The sequence below is a fragment of the Tenebrio molitor genome, chromosome 8 (assembly GCF_963966145.1).
Source record: "Tenebrio molitor chromosome 8, icTenMoli1.1, whole genome shotgun sequence".
Taxonomy (NCBI): Eukaryota; Metazoa; Arthropoda; class Insecta; order Coleoptera; family Tenebrionidae; genus Tenebrio; species Tenebrio molitor.
The window spans coordinates 13,798,227-13,821,956 of record NC_091053.1 but is presented as its reverse complement, the minus strand read 5'-3'; the positions used below and the strand labels follow the sequence as shown (position 1 = coordinate 13,821,956).

General features: G+C 36.3%; 1 protein-coding gene across 1 annotated transcript; it reads right to left on the bottom strand.

Moving 5' to 3' along the window:
* Positions 1 to 22,314: 22,314 nt before the first annotated feature.
* Positions 22,315 to 23,169, bottom strand: LOC138137069 (leucine-rich repeat-containing protein let-4-like). Its single transcript, XM_069056360.1, has one exon. It carries the CDS (start codon positions 23,167 to 23,169, stop codon positions 22,315 to 22,317), a length of 855 nt encoding a protein of 284 aa, XP_068912461.1.
* Positions 23,170 to 23,730: the final 561 nt, after the last annotated feature.

The window sequence follows — 23,730 nt, the reverse complement described above, 5'->3', positions numbered from 1 at the left end:
AAACTCAAGTGGTGATGGAAATCTTCTTGTCCATTCACTTATTTATTCAATTTGTTGGTTCAGAAAAACTCAAATCGCAGAATCTGCAGATTATTATTATTATTATTATTATTATAAACTTAAGAAAAATATACGAAATTTGTTAAAAGATTTGTTTCTCTGTAAGGTTCGGTGAATCTCGTAGAGAACTTTCAACAGTTTGTGGAAGAGTAAATATTAGAATTATGTCTACATGATTCTTTCTTTTCCTTTTAGAATAATCTTAGAAACTAGATTTTTCGCTAAAATGACAAAGAAACGTCAACGGTGTGCTATTGTTAACCTAGAAAACGACTTTTCGATTTCGGCAAAGTATAAGTGGTAAAAGGGGTTTTACCATTAATGGTAAAGCATTAATTATTAATAATTAATAAATTTTTAATAGATTTTTCGATCCGCAGGCAACTAATAGAACGACTGTGCGTAGCAGGTAACTTTTCGATAAAACAAAAGATGACGTAGTACTCTTGATTTGTTTTCTTTTTGATCACTCGCTACTTATTCTTAATATTCATCGCGTCAAAATGATGCAATTGACAATTACTGTAATTATTACTATTATTTATTTATTATTTATTTAAAAAATTGTAAAAAATGCTGGTAAAAGATTTGATAATTGGTCTGTACTTGATTTGAAGACAACTAAGAAATTCCAAATCAACGCCAATTTTTTTTTGTGTGTGTTGTGGGATAATCTGCCCCCGACAGACATCTTCCGTCCTATTATCTTATTTATTCGTCCCTCAGAAATGCAAATATTCCCTGTTTATCCCACTTCCCATAACACATCAATGCCGGAATTTGTACACACCTGAAGGTGCTGGGGTCAGATTCCCCCACACATTTCGCTTTCCCACGGCCCTGTTCCCTCTACCAACACCTTGAGCCACGATCTCACCCCACAAGGGGTAGCGCAATGATTTTGTGCACGTCGTATACGACTTTCCCACACTGATCGAGTTTTACCTGTTTCCCCTGAACACATTTTTCCTCACAAAAACGACAAGGTTTTTAATGGCGCGACTCCACACTCGCACACGACAGATTCACCCTCAACCCCTCCGAGTATTATTTATTCGCGATATTCGATCCGACTCGATGCCGATTTATGCCGCCGCCGCCAACAATCCCTTCTCGCCTCCGCCTTTCAAGCGCGATGGTGGTGATATTTTGTTTTTATCACGGAAGAAATTGGCGGTGGCGTTTTGCTGGAGCTTAAATGGTACAGACAATTCCATCGATCACGCTGACCGGTGAGCGATGGCACCCTCTCGCTCCCCCATTACCGACGTGGTGATGACGATTGTTCCGAATGAAAATCACCGCTTCGGTTCGTTAATTTGCCCTAAAAGCTCCATTAAGACAAAGCCGTCATTGTCGGAATATTTTGCCAAAAGCGGAAAAATGGATAAAATGCGTGCTGGGTGAGGCTGCAGCTTTGAATGAAAGCTCCAGATTCGTGACGTCCTAGAAAGTGTGTTGCAGAAGCTAAGCAATGGCGCGAGTGGTGGATTCTTGGATGGGTGGCCCTCAAGGAACCACGTTCCGCATTTATTCTAGATTTCTAAGGCTCCGTTTACGCCACAAAAACAATATTATAACGAATGAAAGCACCAGATTGTTGATATGCTGGAAATAATAAAATTTCACAAATCATTTGGAGAAGCTAAGCAATGGCGTGAGTGATTGTTTTTTGGATGGGTGGTCGCCGAGAAACTGCGTTTAGCGTGTATTTTACGTTGGTAAGGCCTCGTTCATACCGCGAATGATTGTACTAGAATCTTGACATCATGAAAATTTAATTTCATTAAACCATTACTTATTGTTCGATATCAGAAGCTAAGTAATGGCGCGAGTGGCTGATTATACGTTTCTAAAGTCCCGTTCACGCTACAGGAACAAATCTTTGAAGAATGAATGCACTTGTCTTAAGATCTTGTCAATGATAAAGATTTCATTACTTAGTGTTCGATGAAAGAAGCTAAGCAATGGTACTAGTGGCTGATTTTTGAATGGGTGGTTCTCCAGAAACCTCCTTCAGAATCTAATCTAAGTTTCTAAAGCGTCATTCACACCACATAAACAATTATTCTGACGAATGGATGCACCAAATTCTTGATAACATGGAAATGAGGAAGATTTCACAATTTATTCTTCAATTGGAGAAACTAACAACAATGCGAGTGGCTGATTTTTGGATAGATAGTCGCCGAGAAACTGCGTTTAGCGTCTATTCTACGTTTCTAAGGCCCCGTTTACACCACGAACGAATGTGCTATAGTTTTGATATTTTTGAAATAATAAAGATTTTTATATTTATTGTTTGAATGGAAAAGCTAAGCTAAGCAATGTTGCGAGTGACTAGTTTTTGGAAGGGTAATCATCGAGAAACTGCGTTCAGCGTCTACGCTACCTTTCTAAGGCCCCGTTCACACCACAGGAACAAATCTCTAACGAATGAATGCAATGGATTGTTGACAACTTACAAATAATACACTTTTCCTACTTCTTGTTCGATTAGAGGAGCTAGGCAACGGTACGGGTGACATATTTTTGGATGGGTGGCCCACAATGATCCACATTCGGCGTCTATTCTACCTTGCTAAGACCCCGTTCACACCACGAATGAATGTCCTAGATTCTTGACAATGAAAATAATAAGGATTTCATTACTTTATTGTTCGATATCAGAAGCTAAGAAATGGCGCCAGCAGCTGATTTTCGGATGGGTGACCGCTGAGAAACCATGTTCTGCGTCTATTCTACGTTTCTAACTAAAGCCCCGTTCTCACCACAGGAACAAATATTTGACGAATAAATGCATTTAGAGTCTGGAGATCTTAGAAATGATAAAGATTTCATTACTTGATGTTCGATGAGAGAAGCTAAGCAATGGTACGGGCGGCTGATTTTTAAACGGGTGGTCCGTGAGAAACCTTCTTCAGAATCTACTCTAGGTTTTTAAAGCGTCACTCACACCACATAAATAATTATTCTGGAAAGAAAGCACCAAATGGAAATAAGGAAGATTTCACAATTTATTCTTCAAATAGTGAAGCTAACGACAATGAGAACTGCGTTCAGCGTCTATGCTACGTTTCTAAGGCCCCGTTCACATCACAGGAACAAATCTCTAACGAATGATTGCACCAGATTGTTGACATAATAGATTTCTGACCACTTCTCGTTCGATTAGAGGAGCTAAGCAGTGGTGCGAGTGACTTATTTTTGGATAGCTGGCCGTCAAGAAACCACGTTCCGCGTCTATTCTAGATTTCTAAGGCTCCATTCATGCCACAGAAACAATATTCTATCAAATGAACGCACCAGATTGTCGATATGCTGGAAATAATAAAGATTTTACTACTCATTGTTCAACTGGAGAAACTAAGCAACGGTGTGAGTGACTGTTTTTGGATGGGTGGTGGCCGAGAAACTGCGTTTAGTGTCTATTCTACGTTGCTAAGGTCCTGTTCACACCACAAATGTATGCGCTAGTATCTTGAGATCTCGGAAATGATAAAGATTTCATTACTTGTTGTTTGATATCAAAATCCAAGCAACGGGCGTGAGCGGCTTATTTTTAAATGGGTGACCACCGAGAACCGGCGTTCTGTGTGTATTCTCCGTCTCTAGTTAAAGCCCCGTTCAAAACACAGGAACAAATCTTTGACGAATGAATGGCACTAGAATCTTGAGATCTTGGAAATGATAAAGATTTTATTACTTATTGGACGCCTAGAGAAGGTAAGCAACGTTACGGGCGGCTGATTTTTGAATGGGTGATCTCGCAGAAACCGCCTTTAGAATCTATTCTAAGCTTCTAGAGCGTCATTCACACAACAGAAATAATTGTTCTGACGAATGAATGCACCAAATTCTTGATAACATGGAAATAATGAAGATTTCACAATTTATTCTTCAATTGGAGAAGCTAAGCAATGCTGCGAATGGCTGATTTTTGAATGAGTGGTCCCCCAGAAACCGCCTTCAGAATCTATTCAAGGCCTCTAAAGCGTCATTCACACAACAAAAATAATTGTTCTGACAAATTAATACACCAAATTTTTGATAATAAGGAAATAATGAAGATTTGGAGAAGCTAAGCAACGGTACGAATGGCTGATTTTTGAATGGGTGGTCCCCTAGAAACCGCCTTCGGAATCTATTCTAGAATTCTAAAGCGTCATTTACACCATGGAAATAATTATTCTGACAAATTAGTACGCTAAATTTTTGATAACATGGAAATAATGAGGATTTCACGATGTATTCTTCAATTGGAGAAGCTAAGCAACGGTGCGAATGGTTGCTTTTTGGATAGGTGGTTGCCGAGAAACTGGGTTTAGCGTCTATTCTAGGTTGCTAAAGCCCCGTTCACAACACGAATGAATGCACTAGAGTCTTGACATCTTGAAAATAATATCAGGGCTAAGTAATGGCGCGAGGGGCTGATTTTTGAGTGAACACCCAGAAACCGCGTTCTGCGTCCATAATACGTTTATAAATCTTCGTTCACACCACATCTGGAAATGATAAAGATTTCATTACTTAATGTTCGTTTAGAGGAACTAAGAAACGGTACGAGTGGCTTATTTTTGGATGGGCGGCCGAAAAACCATGTTCTGCGTTCGTTGTAGATTTTTAAGGTTGCGTTCACACCACGGAAACAACATTTTGACGTCAACCTGAAGCATTATACGAGTACAGCTAAATGTATTTGTCGATAAAGGATTCTAAATGAACGAAGCACAATAACCACCTACACAGCCCGTGGCTATTCATTAGTTTAAAATGAAATTAATATGTGGTGCACTGTTCTAGTTAAAAAGGGGTAAATTAGTGTAAATACTCCCTTTATACGACCAAATTAATGTTGGAACAAATAATTCCGTTTCAGTTATTTTTGAGTCGTCATTTCATCCGTGAATTTATTATATTTTGCAAGAGAACAAAGTTCTAGCTGGAATTAAATCCGCTAAATATTCTCCACTGAAAGTCGCTTTGTTAACTTTTTTTATCGCGGTAATGGGATGAGGATAGCTAATTCGATACGAGGATTATTGCGTTCGTTTCGTCGGTGTATCGCTTTTTCCGTTTCTATTTATACGCAAATAATTGTTTAAACGTACTTTTGTTGCGAACAACACTGAACGTTTTTTAATATTTCCTTTGTGAGCGGCTCGACGCAAACAACCCTCTTCTTAATTATTCTCTTTATTTAGAGCTAAATTTTTCTTTGATTGTTAAGAGCTTACAACTTTTCCAAACTGCGAAGTAATTATGATTCCCTTTTCAATAATGAATAATTCAGCTCTAATTACGGTTTCGAAATTAATTGTTCCAAGCGGAGAACGAAAAATTCAGACGCACCTCATTATACACCATCCTGGACAAAATCTATTTCGCAAATTTGAAACCAAAAATATTTACAAATGCCGTTCACGCCCCTTTTCAGTCTATTTTCATATTCTAAACGTTGCCCCAATATTATAAACATAACAACAAAAAGGTAAATAATAATAATAATACTGATAATTGTGATAACTTACGAAAAAAAAAATTATAACTAAGCAAACAGAAGGGAATTTGCTGTGATGTTATTCTTTCATTTAGCACTTTTTGAAAATTTTAAATTAAAAAAAAAAAATTGGACTACGAATCGAAAACCACGAGAAATAGAGCAAAATTGAACAGAATCTTTTTTGTGAAGCATAAAATTTCCTACAAAATGCCATCGATAGCTGTATTGTAGCTGCCTTAGTTTAGATATTGGAGATGTTAAAAAGAAGCGCCACGAAATGTTCCGGTTTTGCGTGACTTCCAGGTTTGGCTAAAATCATTTGAGTGTAGTCTAAAAATTCTGAAAACAATCACCAGCGTCAAGACAGGATGAAGAAGTCTTTAGTGTTGATTTGAAGTAATTGTCACTCATTTTTGATTTTTAACAGCGAAAAAATAAAATCTTAATTAAACAATTTTGAGATTATTCTCACTAGTGCAAATTAAAATAGTGTTTACAGTGATGAATTTTGATTCGATGACTCCTTTTAAAGCGAGCCTGGCTCTTGATTCTCCCTTCGCACCACCATTCATAACTCCGGGGCCCTCCGCGGCACGACTAACCCCAAAAGACGCGTTCCACGAGCCAAGAAAGCGTAAATCTCCGTAAAGAATGAGCTCCTTTAGAATTTGAAGTGCAGCTGTCCCGTGGCCGTTCTACCTCAGGTGATATGAAAGACGTATTATAAGTCGCTCCCTTCTTTGCCGATTGTCCTTCGTTCGCATTCTAAATCTTGCTTGCGCAGCTGGCCGGTTCGTGCCACGTGTCCTTTAAATTTATCACGAACAGATAACGGTGACGGCTAATCTCGAAATCCGATTTTCTTACGAGATTCCCGTTGCAACCGTTGCAACACTTTACAAAATGTTTATATTGTTATTTTGAATGATTGAACACTTTTAAAGCCCAGCAAGAAATTTTCAGTCTCATTAGGCAATTTATTATTATTATTATTTTATTTTGAAGCTTCCTACATTTTTCTACTTTTATTTTGGTTGATTAAGCTTCTCAAAATTTTTTCGTTTCATTATAGTATATTATTTGACGAGCTAATAATGCCTATCATAATCCACGAGGGTGAAAATTAAAAAACGAGTCGCAGGCGAGTTTTTTTAATTACCAGAGTGGATTGTTGGCGTTATTCGCGAGTTAAATACGACGCTTTATCTACGACCTACGACTTTTTTCATAAAACACTTAGCTTACAACATTTTTAAGATCTGTGACTTATGATAAATCACAAGTGACTTATAATACATAAGTCACGGGTGTAATTTATGACTAGCATAATGTATCTATAGTTACGTAAATAATACTTTAAAAAAAAAATTATTATTACTATTACCAGTTTTTTAGACTAATTGAACTTTTCTAAAGCTCAAAAAAAATTTTTAGTACTTATTATTGGGAACTTTATTATTATTTTATTTTGAAGCTTAACTTGTCTCAATTTTTATTTCTTTTTGTTCTCCATTCTGAAAATAGAAACAAAACAATTAAACATGTTGTTGTGGATTCATCCTGTATACTGCACCGGTACGCCGCCAAACGTCACTCGGGCCCAAAGCGCATTTCCTCCAAATCCCCCAAATTTGCAATTTTTCCCTCCGGGTGGAGATTCTGCGAATTAATTTGGTCATTCCCGGATTAAAATCTGCACCGACTCCGGGTAATTTGTAAAGTGCCCAATAAAGCCCGTCTTTCCTGGCATTAATGCGGCGCAATTACTTAACGCCCACTTACTCTAATAAGAAAAACAAAATCTAAATTACAAAGGACAATTCCTGCAAGTGAAATAAATTCGCAACCGGATTTTTTGCACACATAAGGACGCGTTGAGTTATCCGCCGAGGAAATATTTTATTCGCTCGTATTGCCCCGAGGTGGTACTTTATTTCCAAGTTAAGAGACAAAGGTTTAGTTTAATTGAAAGAAGAAGTGGAGACGACAGTTGGGAAATCGATGGTTTTCAATTGAAACTTTGCTTAATTTGAATCGAACTGATCTACGAATAGAGAGATGTCGAAGGCTGAAATGTGGACGTTCTTTCACGGCGATAGAAGTTTACAGTTTTATTTTCAAGCTGGGTTTCAGTGAGGAACATCCAAACAGAGGGAATTGATTTCGATTCTAATTACATTTGTATTTTAATCATTCCAGTAACAACAGCCAGAAGTGAGAAAGAATTTGTGTTTCTTTCTCTTGTGAAATCTTTTTATTATCTTCTTATTTTCCTCTGTAACACTTGATAAATCCATGCTTACAGCATCTTCTTTTTCTATATCAAGAAATTTTAAAATGGTCCTCCAAGCAGTTTCTATATACAGGGTGTTATTGAAAGTTGTACAGATATTTTAACTGCGGTTTCCTTGTTTTAAAGCATATTTTCTATAAGTTACTTCGCATTGGCGTACATTTAATAAAACATGATATACAGGGTGTATTTTTAAAATGCGCCGAAATTTTACCTACGAGGTTGTAGGACAACGTAGAAAACTAAAAGAAATTTAAAAAAATTGTAGCTCAAAAAATAAATGTCATTTTTTATTTTTGACATACAATTTTTTAAATATTTTTTCCGAGTTCTACATGAAGCCAGTAGCTTGTGGTCAAAATATCTGTACAACTTTCAATGACATCCTGTATTATCATTATTATTAATGGATTTATTACGTCAATCTGCTCCCTCGCAGCTATCAGTTTGTCTTTTTCCGCCCTCACCCCCTATCGCTCATCCTATCAATTTATTTCCGTTAATTTGGCCGACGTGGGGGCGGCAATTAATCCGTCGGCCCCCGAAATGAGCCCCGCAGCTGTTGGCGAGCGTGCGGCCGAGCCGCCCATCCGTCTCCGATGATCCTCCGGAGATGCAAGCAAGTGTATAATGGAGTTTTGATTTACAATAACAGAGCGTTATGCAATGTTAACCGATCTCGTCGGATAGTTATATTTCCCACGGGTGCTCAGCGGCAACGTTCACCTGAGAAACTGGTTCGCCGAGATGGTCTCCCCAGGATGAGTCCTGCCGGTCTCCCAGGATAACGTACTGAATAATTTCGAGAGGAGACAGATGAAGAGAATGCCGTTACGACGACCAGGTGAACGGCGGAGGTCCTAGTGCAGAGTCGTTGTTCAAAATTTATTTCCAAGAAAAGGTAATAGTAATAGAGAATATGCAAGAAATAAATTAGATGACGTAGAGATAGTGAAATTTAAGTGAACAGATACATATGTATAGTTCAATTCATTTAAATAGGGTTAGCACGAAACCTTCACATTTTCGCTAAAACTACATAAATATTTATCGAAACAAAGCTGAGTCTCGACCTGCAGTGGCTTCGCTTAATATGTGTATCCACCAAATGTCCCCGTATCCTGCCCGTTACGCGCAAAATGAGTACGTCATTATAATAATTCGCGCGGGAGACCAGTACTGAACTAGCTACACGCGAGCATGTTATCGGATATCGCAAGAAAATACACTTTGAGGCTTCTAATTATTTTTCACCTTGCCAGACATATTGAAGATTTCTTTTACTTATTTTTTCTATTTACTTTACTTAATTCGCGTCTGACTTTGTGGCACTCCTGCAAAAATAAACAAAAAGTTGAACCCAAATTTTCACATTTATTATGCAGGGTGTACTATACAAATTAGTATTTATACCATAAAAAAATCAAGTTCAACAGTTCGTTAGAAGTCGAATCACATTTTTGTGATTTTAAATTTTGGAGTAAAGAAACTGCAGGGTATGTCACCAGTGATAATGAGCCCGACGGAATTGAAAATGCAACCCACAATACATTTGCAATGCTAATGTAGATTATGTTTTTTGATTTAAAAAAACGTAGAACATAGTTAACCGTGCAGATTAGTAGACTTTGACATAAATGTCATATTCGCTTGGTTAAATGAAATTGTGAAAAAACAAAGAGCTTTTGGGAAAATGTTTATTGTCTGCACAAACGCGCAACGGCAGAGGCATTTTCTATTACATTCGTCTTAAATCAAGACCATGTCTCTTTTCTCATCGTACGAATACATTTTAGTCATTGTAATCATCGACAAATAAAATTATTGGAAGCAAAGCTATCATGGATTCATAATTTCATTTTAATTTTATCCACGTTAGCGTTGGAAATGTATTATGGGTTGCATTTTCAATTCCCCCGGACTCATTATCACTCGTGAAATATCCTATATATTCTTCAAAAGTCGACTTTCTTAACAATTCACGACCAATCAGATCACGTCCACCATCATCTTCTTTTTTTCTACCAGTACGAAAGACCTCAGACCCATATTTGGTGGACTGTTGGACCTCTTTGCTCTGTTTGACGACTACCATTGCTTGATAATTAAGTCCGAAGATCCAGATCGTACTTATATGGAGAAGCGTCCTGGACATGTAAAAAAAGTCACGGCCTAAACCTGATCAAAAAATTGCAAAATATTTTCAAAAACTTGTCCCTCGAAGAAATCGAAGATCTGTACAGCTTGAAGAGTTTACATGAGAAGATTCAGAAGTTGGAAGGTTTGCTGGTTGAAGATTTTAACATTACAGAAGAGAAGAAACCAAAGCAATCATTGTGAGGATAAAAAATTGTTAATCAATATTGTTTTTAGATGTAACATTTCATACAGTCTGTCCAAAAAGTCTGGAAACACCCCAATAAAATAAAAACGAATGATTTTCGAGAAAAACACAAAAGCAGGTGAACTAGCGTTTTCAAAAAGCTTTCTGTTGATGGTATCTGTTTGCTGTTTTTGATGACCTTGAAAGAGTCAGAGGTTTTTTAAATGGCAATGTCGCATTTTTACTACCGTTTTTAATAGTCTTTTAATTGTCTACCTGACGGTCAAAAAATTTTCAATTTACATAAGAAATTTCCTGAAAAAACTTAATTTTTTTTAATAACATGACTTTTTCAAGGTCATCGAAAAGACCAAAAAGAAAATATCAGCAGAAATCTTTTTTAAAACACTAATTGACCTGTCTAGATTTTTTCAAAAATTATGCGTTACGTTTTCATTTGGGTGTTTCCAGACTTTTTGGACACACTGTATAAATAGATGTTCCAAATCGTCATGAATACATTTTTCTGTAATTTTATTTGTTCACACTTCAGATTAAATTAAATTCTGTTGAAAACATCTCTGTCAGATTTCATTAGTAACTGATACGCCACTCGTGCACCACTCGATTTATCCAAAATCATCTCATAATTCCTCTACTATTTAATCTGGAGTTAATTCCCCATAAATTAGGACAATGCCATTGTCGCGATGTCGCGATTATTAATTAAAACAATTTTCCAGTTGGATCCGCGTCATAATGGTTATCGATATGGCAAAACATATCTGGAATGATCAAATATTAAGAAATCCGAGGGATAATACAGATAATCTAGTCTCGTCACCCTTGTAAAAACATTCGCAGACTCACCCCGCCGTTAAAACACGTGGGGATGGCACAAAGGGAGCCGGCCGGGGTATAAAATTGCAAAAGAAAGACGAGACGGATTTAATAAGACGTTCGGTGCATTTTTAAAACAGAAAATACAGTCTCCGCGCGAGATTTTTTATTTGGGGCGATAATAATCAAAAGAGTCGTGGATGATGGGGTGGGTACAATTTGGGTCGGGGTGAGTCAACGCCCCCGCATTGGGGTAATGATGCCGGAGGCGCCCGTATTATTTGATTGGACGCACGTGACCCTCATTTAGTCGATTTTGAAATTTCTGAGGTACCGCCATAACAATCTCAATCAGAATATAATATGTTACGTGTATTATAGGGGTGGATGGAGATTTAATGTCAAGTGAATTAAGGGTAGTTAAGAGGGTGGAAGTACCGTCATAGGATGAGAGCTACGCAGCAGCGATTAATCTGTGTGGAGTATGTGGGGTGTAGGGAGTTCGCCTCGTTCATTTCTGTTTTGTCGATTTTGATCTGAACGGATGCGGTCTGTCATTTTTAAGATTTTCTCAGACAAGTTAGACATTTTTGTATTTTTTGTGTGCATTATTTTTCGTATCAAAGTTTCAAACGTATTGTAAACAATTTTTTTCAGATTTTATTAAAAAAATTGAGGATGTTGTTGGTTGCATAACTTCCCAATTGTCTTTTTAAAGCTAATAAAACATGTTCCATTTTCAGTCACAATATCTTTCTTCTCTTAAGTATACTAACGAGTCATTCTCCCGTGTATTGTTGGTTGCATAACTTTTTTCAGCTATTAAGTTGTTTTTGCTAGTTAAACTTCTAGACGTGGTTTAACTATGATTAATCCATAGTTGCATCGTGGTTTAACTTTGCATTTGCGATAAAGTCCAAACTGGGTCACCAACTGCAAAGTAAACAGTACATATTCGAGGCAATCATTGTGAAATAATTATGAGAGAGATGTGGCAAGGATGCAACTTGGAAACTTTGTTTACAGAGTTTCGATTTGTTTGCAATGCCGGTTTAAAGGAGATGGAGTTTGTTCAACAGCGTCACCTGTTTTCGGCAAGGGTTGACGTTTCTGGAGTTTACAATTCACGAATAAATTTTTCTACTGAAACAAAGTAGCTGGTTTGGAAGCGTATTAGATGCAACGATGTGGCTTTCCGCACCTCGTTTTGTTGGTTGCACCCCCTGAAAGTAGGAATTTTTCCATAATAATTTCCTCTTGTGCAAATTCCCCAAGAGCCCGTCTGAATTTAAACCAGTCCCCGGTCAATACCGTGCGGGGCATATTATTTCGATCACGCATCGAATACATTTTACAACATTCACCTGACGTCGACCGTGTCCAACTCTTCATTTCCCATCCATTGAAAGGTCGACTTTGTATAAATGGAGTTAATCATAAATCAAAGAGGAGGACACAACCGGACTGGCAAAGAGGACGCGTCGAAACAGACTTAAAGTTAATTAAAAGTTGCCAGGGGAAAACTTGACTCTTTAATACTTCACTGCTTCTTGGTGGAGTCGCAGTTCATTGTCCGCAAGATCGTATACATCTTAATTTGGCCGGTATTGCGGGGGATTCAATGAAGATAAAGTGGAGGGTGGAATGCCAGAAGCTGAATGAAAATGGGGCATTCAATAAAAATTCGCAGAGGTATCAACTCTATTATTTAAATGAGGCTGGGTGGAGGGTAGGGTGTGATAACACCAAGAGTTTGGATGGGAATCTGATAAGACAAAGCAACTGGCGTGGCCCAAGAAATAAAATAAAAATCCCACTTCTGGTTTAGACCATTTTTTCTATGTTTCCTGCTGAATCATAGTATCAGGTTGTTTTACCTTAAGAACGTAATTAATTAATAAACCAGAAGCTTTAAACCACCGTCGTAAACATGCTTCAATATTTTAGATAAATATTATTCGCTAATTTATCTCTGAAAACTTTTCTGTAGATTTTTCTCGCTGTGGGTTGTGCAGAACAAACTAGAACTTTTGTTACATTATCTACACATTCTGTTTTAATTAATGCTCCTAAAACCGTATTAAATAGTTTGCTCAGAGTTTTTACCCTAACGATTTGCTCCACAATTTAAAAACAGTTCTGACCTAACAAAACAACAGAAACTAGCTTTCTGCCAGTCTGTTGCTTTTACAAACAGAAGACATTTAGCAGTTTTAAGAATATTTGTACATCTGATTCTCACTTTAAATCCACTTAACTCAGAAACTACCCGATCGATTTCCTTCAACTAAAATTCATTTGGAAAAGAAAGCTCGTGATTGCATTTTGCACTTTGTTCCATCACGGTGCGACGTCAGGGAGCTGCGCAACATCGATAAATCTGTGCGGGGTGTAGTGAGCTCGCGTCGTTTATTTTTGTTTCGTCGATTGTAATCTAACCAATGTGGGATCATCATTTTTAGTAGTCTTTCAGACAAATTGTGTCGGCACCACGCTCGTATGGATTCATTGCTGCCCTAAAGTCGCTTTATTTCAATGCAAAATTATCGCCCGGAACCCGGAGAAATCCGCAATAAAAACTCCCCTCCAATCGCATTTCCTTTAAAAGCTCTATATTTACGCGGAGTTCTCACCTCCCGCACTTACAACCCCGCTCGTCGGGACTTACATGCTCACTTTTCAAACTCCCCACTTTAGAAGATCCAACCAATGGCTACAATGTACTGTTGTAAAACTTTAATTCGGCGGAAGGAATCTCTTCCAGATATTCGCTCAGTAAAAGAACAAAACAAGTCGGTTCGCCTCGGCTTAATTATTTACGATAATCTGGACATGATTGCGATTTTCTCTCGAACAGTTTTAATCTTTGGTAACTTTCGCATTTTTCATTTCGGTGAACGAAGCGAAGAAGGGAAGAGTTAAATTGGTTCATTATAATTTTTTCTAAGGAAACGTGCCGATTAAGATTAAAACAAGATGGCGAACCGTAAAACACTTCAAGAGATACAAGAAAAATGAACAGAGATATTTAGATAAAGAGAAGGAGAATTGGAAAGAAAGAGTTTTGTGGATTTGGATTCCAAATATGTTTTAGCATAAAACATTTTTTTTTTGGGTGTAAGATTTTTCAGTAAATGAACAAAACATCTAAATTGGTAAATATTGGTAAGCTGGCTTCATTCCTACGCAAAAATCACCCCCTGGCCTAAATCTGCAAAGTAGCGAGGTGGTTGTTTGTGCTCTGCCTCGGGCTTGTAAAAAATATATTTTTTATTTTTCTCCCTTCACGATTCGTCCAGATTTGTTCCAGTTCATTCTCCTTAAACGAGCTGCCGGTGTTTCTCAAATTTCGCCTAATTACTAGTCAGACACCGACGAAACACGTGATTGAAATCGTTGGGCAAACTTCGAGGCAATTTAAAAGTTTTATTAGGTAGATGAGTGCCGTTTCCAGATGGAATTCATTTTTGTCGATAATTTCTCGCGTCGAAAGCGAACACGCAAAGCTCAATAACGCAAATTGATAAAGTTGTGAAACATTCCACGATCTATTCATTTACGCCAGTCAAAGGGAAATAGTTGGAACAATTTTCTCCGCATTAACGAGTAGGATTATATCTTCACCGGTGTACATTCATCGTCGTTGATTTTTCACCTGTGCTCTTTGATCTTCTTGCTAATGGGGATTAGGGAAAAGTAGCAATTCGACATCAAACGGTTCTGTTATTGCATAGATCAATAGACATACATTTCTGGATGTGTGGCTAGTTGCGATTACACGTTCAAACGATTCATCGACGATAAATATAATGTATTGGGTGATTAGTACAAAATGTTTGTAATGTATGTATGTATGTATGCACGTAATCAATATTTTCGTGTTGTGTTACTGTTGACGTGCACTCGACCTTTAATGATCGTATTAACTCTAAATTTGCTTTAATTGCAGTTGAAACAAATAATAATGATCAGTAGATGTTTTATTAACAGATATTTTCATTGCAGTTTATTGAATCCATAATTTCAAAATAATAAAATATCTGATTTGAAATAATCATAAATTAGTTGTTACATGTGGAAAATTTAGGCTAACAAAGAGGAAAAGATAGTTGGTCAATTTGTGATTAACTCTTGAGTTGCTGCGATTTTGTGAGGGCGACGTAATTCCATCCCAGTCGAGTGTGTGATAACTTCTGGGAGTGCTCAAGATTTGTGACACAAGGTAGAATGACATTCGTGATGAGTATCGGGGTGGGAGAAGATGCATTCACGTATTGATTAACAATCACAATCTCAGTAGTGGGACTAAATACAAAATTACAATATTAAACATATATGCAGTGAAGGTTGATCAATTTGTGATTAACTCTTGAGCTGGTGTGACTTTGTGAGGGCGACGTAATTCCATCTCAGTCGAGTTTGTGATGCCCTAACTGAACAGTCGAGTTTATGACACAACGTAGAATGACATTCGTGATGAGTTTCGAGGTGGGAGAAGATGAATTGACGCATTGATTAACAATCACAATTTCACTAGTGGGACTTAATATTTCATATTTGCAAAAGCAAAATACTTGCTGTGATTGTGTATCAATTTGTGGTTAAATTTTGAGCTGGTGTGAGTTTGTGACTTGTCTCAATCCCAGTCGAGTCTGTGATGAGTCGACTACGCACGTTTTTACTGTTTTCTAAATGTTTTGTGACAACATCACAAAACCAAACACAGCTGCGGTCACAACAAATGACAAAAACTTGCCAGCAGCACCGCTTCGGATCAAAGCGTTTGGAAAGGACGAGTAACTCACTTTGACGTTGTTTCGTCTCGACCAATTTTGAAGCCTTTTCAAAGTAGTATCATTAAAAACGTTTTTATAAAAGCATATCATTTGGATTCGTACGTAGCCTTGGAGGAATTCTTCAGAAATATCAGTGATCAACCGGAAGTTCTTTTATTTGGTTGAGTCCAAGAGTGACGCTCGTGTTCTGAACGGACAGTCCCGCGAAAAAATCTTTCTTCACAATTTCTAATTCGTTGTAGTTTAGATTGACATATCCATTGTCTTGTTTGATGATTTGGAAGAATGAATTCTCAAGAGATTTGATTTTGTTGTGCTGGGCAAGAAAAAAAGAAATTCGGGGTAAATACTTGAAGCAATTTGAATTCAAAACACTTAGTCTGTTGGAGCTGATTTGTATTGTGCTCAAAAGTGGTAGGTTGAAAAAGGCTTCTTCCTCGATTATGCTAATTTCGTTCTTTTCTAAGATTAAATGTTTCACTTCAAGATCCTGGAATGTATGTTTTCGTATTGTTTGGATTTTGGTTGACGTAATTGTAACCCCTTCCACAGTTTCTTGATTTTTGAGAAACTCTGTCTCCATATGAGTCACTTCAGATCCTGTCAACCTCACAAAGTTATGTCGATGGGAAATGTTAAATATCTTGTTGCAAATGACTGTATTTTGCTGAAGATTTACTTGAAGACTTTTCCAATCTGCGAATGTCGTTATTATGGTATCTTCAAATTCTTCATCATTCACGATGTATTTTATCATGGTGATATTTTCACACTCTGACATTATTTCTACGAAATTTAAGGATAAAATGACTATATAAGTTAATAAATACGTCATGGTGGACTGCTTGTTCCTAAGTCTTGTCGATCAAGAATGTCTTTAATTGATAGGATAGAACTTAGTAAGTTGTGCGGTTTCGTCACCTAATGTAGTCCTGACATTTCTTAGTAATTTTTTTTCACATTCACTTAAAAAAATTCATGCAGTGTGTTGAAAGAGCACTTGGATATGTAGTTAAACACTACTAGACTACGTCCACTGATAGAATGATTTTTTTTTTAAATCCTTAGATAACAAAATCCCCAAACCATAACATTAAAATTTTAAGATAGTATCATTGATTGTGTTGGTAATATCTTGAAGCATTCGCGCCACTGATTCTCATTGGTTGTTATGAAACCCAGGCGAAAAATAAATTATATGACATTTTAAATTTGAAATTGTCAGTTCTGTCAAGTGGTTTAAGCATTTAGATTTGCGATTTTTCATCTTTAGAGCTTTGTTTTGCGATTCTCTGGATTTAAAAGTTATTAGTTTTGATCGTGTTGCTGTTTTGATCTGTTCCGTTGCGATTTTTTGTTGAATTTTTTAAATTTGTGAAGTAAGTGCGTGCCTTAAGAATTAATTACAAACATCGAAAATGATACATAGGTAATTTTTGTTCATGCATTAAATAGGAGTACATATTAAATAACCTCTTGCTTGTGTTTAGCCGTTTCCAAAAAAAGCTGGATATTTTAATTTCAGTAGCCAGCTTTTTTCGGAAATTCGAAAATGTATAGTGGGTTGCATTTTTTATTCTGTCGGGCATATTATCACTCGTGAAATACCATGTACTAATAAAACCTAATATATTACTCCTACTGTACTGAAGTTTTGTTTCGTCTTTCCTAAGTGCAAACATGCAGAATAATAATAAAACATCACGTGTAAACCTGCTCCTTCTATTTTTTCAAATTTCGCGCCGGATCTATTTGTTGTAGCGTAGAGTGAACATTTTTAGTAACATTTATGTTAAGCAATCTATGAGTGGACAGAGTTTATACGATTGTGATTCTTTTAACTAAAAACAATCAATACAAAGGTATGATATGATATCCAAAATCTCTCTTCTTGACTTTTAAAGATTTAGATTAATCAGAAATTCTTCTGGACACTCAACAGAACTACTATGAAGGCAAATTAATTTGTTGAAAAATAGATATAAAAATTTCTAATGTAGTTTAGATGTGACAGCCTTTCAAAACCGTGTCGTGAAATATTCCAGTTTTGTATGACAGCAAATGTATAATCGGTTTTATTAAGCTGTTTTCTATTGGTCACATATTTTAACTACTACAGAGTGTTTATAAATGTATGTGGGATCTTAGTAGGCGTTGAAAGTTTCCCCACTCTTTCACCAGAAATCGAATAATGTACGGTCTACGTTATGCAACCCTCACAAGAAATTGGTTTTACGTGTTGCTTAACTTGATAAAATAGGTGCTTTACAAAGAAAATGAAATAAAAATAAAATTATTAAATACATTATTGACAGGTCTCAACATTCTCAACAAATTACATATTTATTGTACACTTAAGAAGAAGGTAAATAACATTAATGACTCAGACATAACACGTGAACTGATGCGTGTTTGTGAGGGCGACGTAATTCCATCCCAGTCGAGTTTATGACACAAGGTAGAATGACATTCGTGATGAGTTTCGGGGTGGGATAAGATGCATTGACGCATTGGTTAACAATCACAATCTCAGTAGTGGGACTCTATATTTCATATTTGTAAAATGTTCGATGGCAAAATGACAATATTAAACATACTTGCTGTGATTGTGTGTCAATTTGTGATTACATTTTCAGCTGGTGCGAGCTTGTGACTTGTCTCGATCATAGTCGAGTTTGTGATGAGTCGACTTCGCCATTTTTACTGTTTTCTAAATGTTTATTGACAACAGCACAACACCAAACACAGCTGCGGTCACAGCAAATGACAAAAACTTGCCAGCAGCACCGTTTCGGATCAAAGCGTATGGGAAGTATTTCACTTTGACGTTGTTTCTTCTCGACCAACTTTGAAGCCTTCTCAAAGTAGTACCATTGAAAACGTTTTTATCAAACCATATTATTTGAATTCGTACGTAACTTTGGAGAAATTCTTCAGAAACATCAGTGATCAAGTTGTGTGAAAGATCCAAAGAGTAGAAGCTATACCCGTCGAAAATTCCAACCGGAAGTTCTTTTATTTGGTTTTCTGCAAGAGTGACGCTCGTGTTCTCGGCAGAGAGTCCCGCGAAAAAATTTTTCAAAACGTTTAATTCGTTGTAATTTAGATTGACATATCCATTGTCTTGTTTGATGATTTGGAAGAATGAATTCTTGAGAGATTGAATTTTGTTGTGCTCGGCATGAAATGTAGCCATTCGGGGTAAATACTTGAAGCAATCTGAATTCAAAACACTTAGTCTGTTGCCGTTAATTTGTATTGCGCCCAAAAGTGGTAAGTTGAAAAAAGCTTCCTCTTCGATTATGCTAATTTGGTTCTTGTCTAAAATCAAATATTTCACTTCAAGATGATGGAATGTATGTTTTCGTATTGTTTGGATTTTGGTTTCCGTAATTTTAACTACTTGCACTGTTTCTTGATTTTTGAGAAACTCTGTCTCCACATGAGTCACTTTAGATCCTGTAAAGCTCACAAAGTTATGTCGATGGGAAATGTTAAATATCTTGTTGCAAATGACTGTATTTTGCTGAAGATTTACTTTAAAACCGTTCCAATCTGCTAATGTCGTTATTATGGTATCTTCATATTCTTCATGATTCACAATGTATTTTATCATGGTGATATTTTCACACTCTGACTTTATTTCTACAAAATTTAAGGATAAAATGACTAAACAAGTTAATAAATACGTCATGGTGGACTGCTTGTTCCTAAGCCTTGTCGATCAAGAATGTCTTTAATTGATAGGATAGAACTTAGTAAGTGGTGCGGTTTCCTCACCTAATGTAGTCCAGACATTTCTTAGTAATTTGTATTCACATTCACTTAAAAAAATTCTTGCGGTGTGTTGAAAGAGCACTTGGATATGTAGTTAAACACTACTATACGATTGTGATTCTTTTAAATAAAAACAATCAACAAAGGTAATTGTTATGATTTCCAAATCTCTCACTCAACAGAACTACATACTATGAAGGCAAATTAATTTGTTGAAAAATAGATATAAAAATTTCTAATGTAGTTTAGATGTGACAGCCTTTCAAAACCGTGTCGTGAAATATTCCGGTTTCGTGTGACAGCAAATGGATAATCGGTTTTATTAAGCTGTTTTCTATTGGCCACGTATTTTACCTACTACAGAGTGTTTATAAATGTATGGGGGATCTTAGTAGCCGTTGAAAGTTTCCCCACTCTTTCAGCAGAAATCGAATAATGTACGATCTACGTTATGCAACCCTTGCAACAAATTGGTTTTACGTGTTGCCTAGCTTGACGAAATAGGTGCTTTACAAAGAAAATGAAATAAAAATAAAATCATTAAATACATTATTGACAGGTCTCAACACTCTCAACAAATTATGTATTTATTGTACACTTAAGAAGAAAGTAAATAACATTAATGACTCAGAAATAACACGTGAACTGATGCGTGTTTGTGAGGACGACGTAATTCCATCCCAGTCGAATTTATGACACAAGGTAGAATGACATTCGTAATGAGTTTCGGGGTGGGAGTAGATGCAATGACGCATTGGTTAACAATCAGAATCTCAGTAGTGGGACTCTATATTTCATATTCGCTAAATGTTTGATGACAAAATTACAACATCAAACATACTTCCTGTGATTGTGTGTCAATTTGTGATTAAATTTTGAGCTGGTGCGAGCTTCTGACTTGCCTCGATCCCAGTCGAGTTTGTGATGAGTTGACTTCGCACATTTTTACTGTTTTCTAAATGTTTATTGACAACATCACAACACCAAACACAGCTGCGGTTACAGCAAATGACAAAAACTTGCCAGCAGCACCGTTTCGGATCAAAGTGTTTGTAAAGTATTTCACTCTGACGTTGTTTCTTCTCGACCAACTTTGAAGCCTTTTCAAAGTAGTACCATTGAAAACGTTTTCATCAAAGCATATCACTTGGATTTGTACGCAGCCTTGGAGGAATTCTTCAGAAATACCAGTAATCAAGTTGTGTGAAAGATCCAAAGAGTTGAAATTATACCCGTCGAAAATTCCAACCGGAAGTTCTTTTATTTGGTTGACTCCAAGAGTGACGCTTGTGTTCTCGACAGAGAGTCCCGCGAAAAAATTTTTCAAAACGTTTAATTCGTTGTAATTCAGATTGACATATCCATTGTTTTGTTTGATGATTTGGAAGAATGAATTCTTGAGAGATTTAATTTTGTTGTGATGGGCAATAAAAGTAGTTATTCGGGGTAAATACTTGAAGTAATCTGAATTCAAAACACTGAGTCTGTTGGTGCTAATTTGTATTGCGAGCAAAAGCGGTAAGTTGAAAAAGGCTTCTTCCTCGATAATACTAATTTGGTTGTTGTCTAAGATCAAATATTTCACTTCAAGATGATGGAATGTATGTTTTCGTATTGTTTGGATTTTGGTTTCCGTAATTTTAACTACTTGCACTGTTTCTTGATTTTTGAGAAACTCTGCCTCCAAATGAGTCACTTCAGATCCTGTCAAGCTCACAATGTTTTGTCGATGGGAAATGTTAAATATCTTGTTGCAAATGACTGTATTTTGCTGAAGATTTACTTTAAAACCTTTCCAATCTGCTAATGTCGTTATTATGGTATCTTCAAATTCTTCATCATCCACTTTGTATTTTATCATGGTGATATTTTCACACTCTGACATTATTTCTACGAAATTTAAGAATAAAATGACTAAACAAGTTAATAAATACGTCATGGTAGACTGCTTGTTCCTAAGTCTTGTCGATCAAGAATGTCTTTAATTAATAGGATAGAACTTAGTAAGTGGTACGGTTTCCTCACCTAATGTATTCCTGACATTTCTTAGTAATTTGTTTTCACATTCATTTAAAAAAATTCATGCGGTGTGTTGAAAGAGCACTTGGATATGTAATTAAACACTACTATACGATTGTGATTCTTTTAACTAAAAACAATCAACAAAGGTAATTGCTATGATATCCAAATCTCTCACTCAACAGAACTACGAGTATATACTATGAAGGCAAATTAATTTGTTGTATGTAGTTTAGATGTGACAGCCTTTCAAAACCGTGTCGTGAAATATTCCAGTTTCGTGTGACAGCAAATGTATAATCGGTTTTATTAAACTGTTTTCTACTGGCTACATATTTTAACTACTACAGAGTGTTTATAAATGTATGTGGAATCCTAGTAGGCGTTGAAAGTTTTCCCACTCTTTCAGCAAAAATCGAATAATATACGATCTACGTTATGCAACCCTCAAAACAAATTGGTTTTATGTGTTGCCTAGCTTGAGGAAATAGGTGATTTACAAAGAAAACGAAAAAAAAAATCATGAAAAGTATTATTGACAGGTTTCAACACTCTCAACAAATTACGTATTTATTGTACAGATAAGAAGAAGGTAAATAACATTAGTGACTCAAAAATAACACGTGAACTGGTGCGTGTTTGTGAGGGCGGCTTGGCTCCATCCCTGTCGAGTTTGTGATGAGTGGACTTTGCACACTATTTTCTAACCGTTCGCAAACAACACCAGAAAACCAAACACAACTGCAGTCACAACAACCGACAACAACTTGCCTGCAGCACCGTTCTTGTTCAAATTATGTTTGTAGTATTTCACTTTGACGTTGTTTCGTCTCGACCACGTTTGAAGCCTTTTCAAAGTGCCGTCATTGAAAACATCAAAGGATATCGTTTGGATCCGTACGTAGCCTTTTAAGAATTCTTCAGAAATATCAGTGACGAAGTTGTGTGAAAGATCCAAAGCACCGAAGCTATACCCGTCGAAAATTCCAACCGGAAGTTCTTCTATTTGGTTGACTCCAAGAGAGACACTCGTGTTCTGGACGGACAGTCCCGCGAAAAAATCATTGTTCACAATTTTTAATTCGTTGTAGTTTAGATTGACATCTCCATTGTCTTGTTTGATGATCTGAAAGAATGAATTCTCGAGAGATTTGATTTTGTTGTGCTGGGCATGAAAAGTAGTCATTTGGGGTAAATTCTTGAAGTAATTTGAATTCAAAACACTCAGTTTGTTGGTTTTAATTTGTATTGTGTTCAAAAGTGGTAAGTTGAAAAACGCTTCTTCCTCGATTATGCTAATTTGGTTCTTCTCTAAGATCAAATATTTCACTTCAAGGTCCTTGAATGTATGTTTTCGTATTGTTTGGATTTTGGTTTCCGTAATTTTAACTACTTGCACTGTTTCTTGATTTTTGAGAAACTCTGTCTCCACATGAGTCACTTTAGATCCTGTCAACTTCACAAATGTAAGTGGATAGGAAATGTTGAATATCTTGTTGCATATTACTGTATTTTGCTGAAGGTTTGCTTGGAAACCTTCCGAATCTGCGAACGTCATTATTATGGTATCTTCAAAAGTTTTGTCATTCACATTGTATTTTATCTTGGTGATGTTCTCACACTTTAACATTATTTCTACGAAGTTCATGAAAAAAATGGCTAAACAGTTTAAAAAAGACTTCATAGTGGAGTGTTTGTTAGTAGGTCTTGTCGATCAAGAATATTCAGTTGATTGGATAGAACAAAATGTAGTAAGCGTCACGGTTTCGTCACTTAATGTAGTTCAGATAATTCTTGGTAAATTCTTTTTACTGTCATTTATTCAAATTAAATAAAAATGTTGAAATAGCACTTTGCAAGGTAATTTCTTTGGAAAGAGTTTACCGTAAGAAGATTAAGTGTATTACTAGTGCTAGCTAGTACTTAATACGATTGTGAATTGTTGAATAGAAGGGAATCAATACTAAGATGTTCAAATGTATCCTACCCAAAAGTACAAGACATTTCTCTTGAGCCATTCCAGAATTTTAAGATTTTTTTCATTCAGAAATTCGTTTGGAAACTTGATATAATCAATATGAAGGAAATTTGATTTGTTGAAAAATGATTAATTAAATAG

Excerpts from the sequence above, each read along its gene's own strand:
- LOC138137069 (XM_069056360.1), bottom strand. The coding sequence starts at position 23,169 with ATGACGTTCGCAGATTCGGAAGGTTTCCAAGCAAACCTTCAGCAAAAT.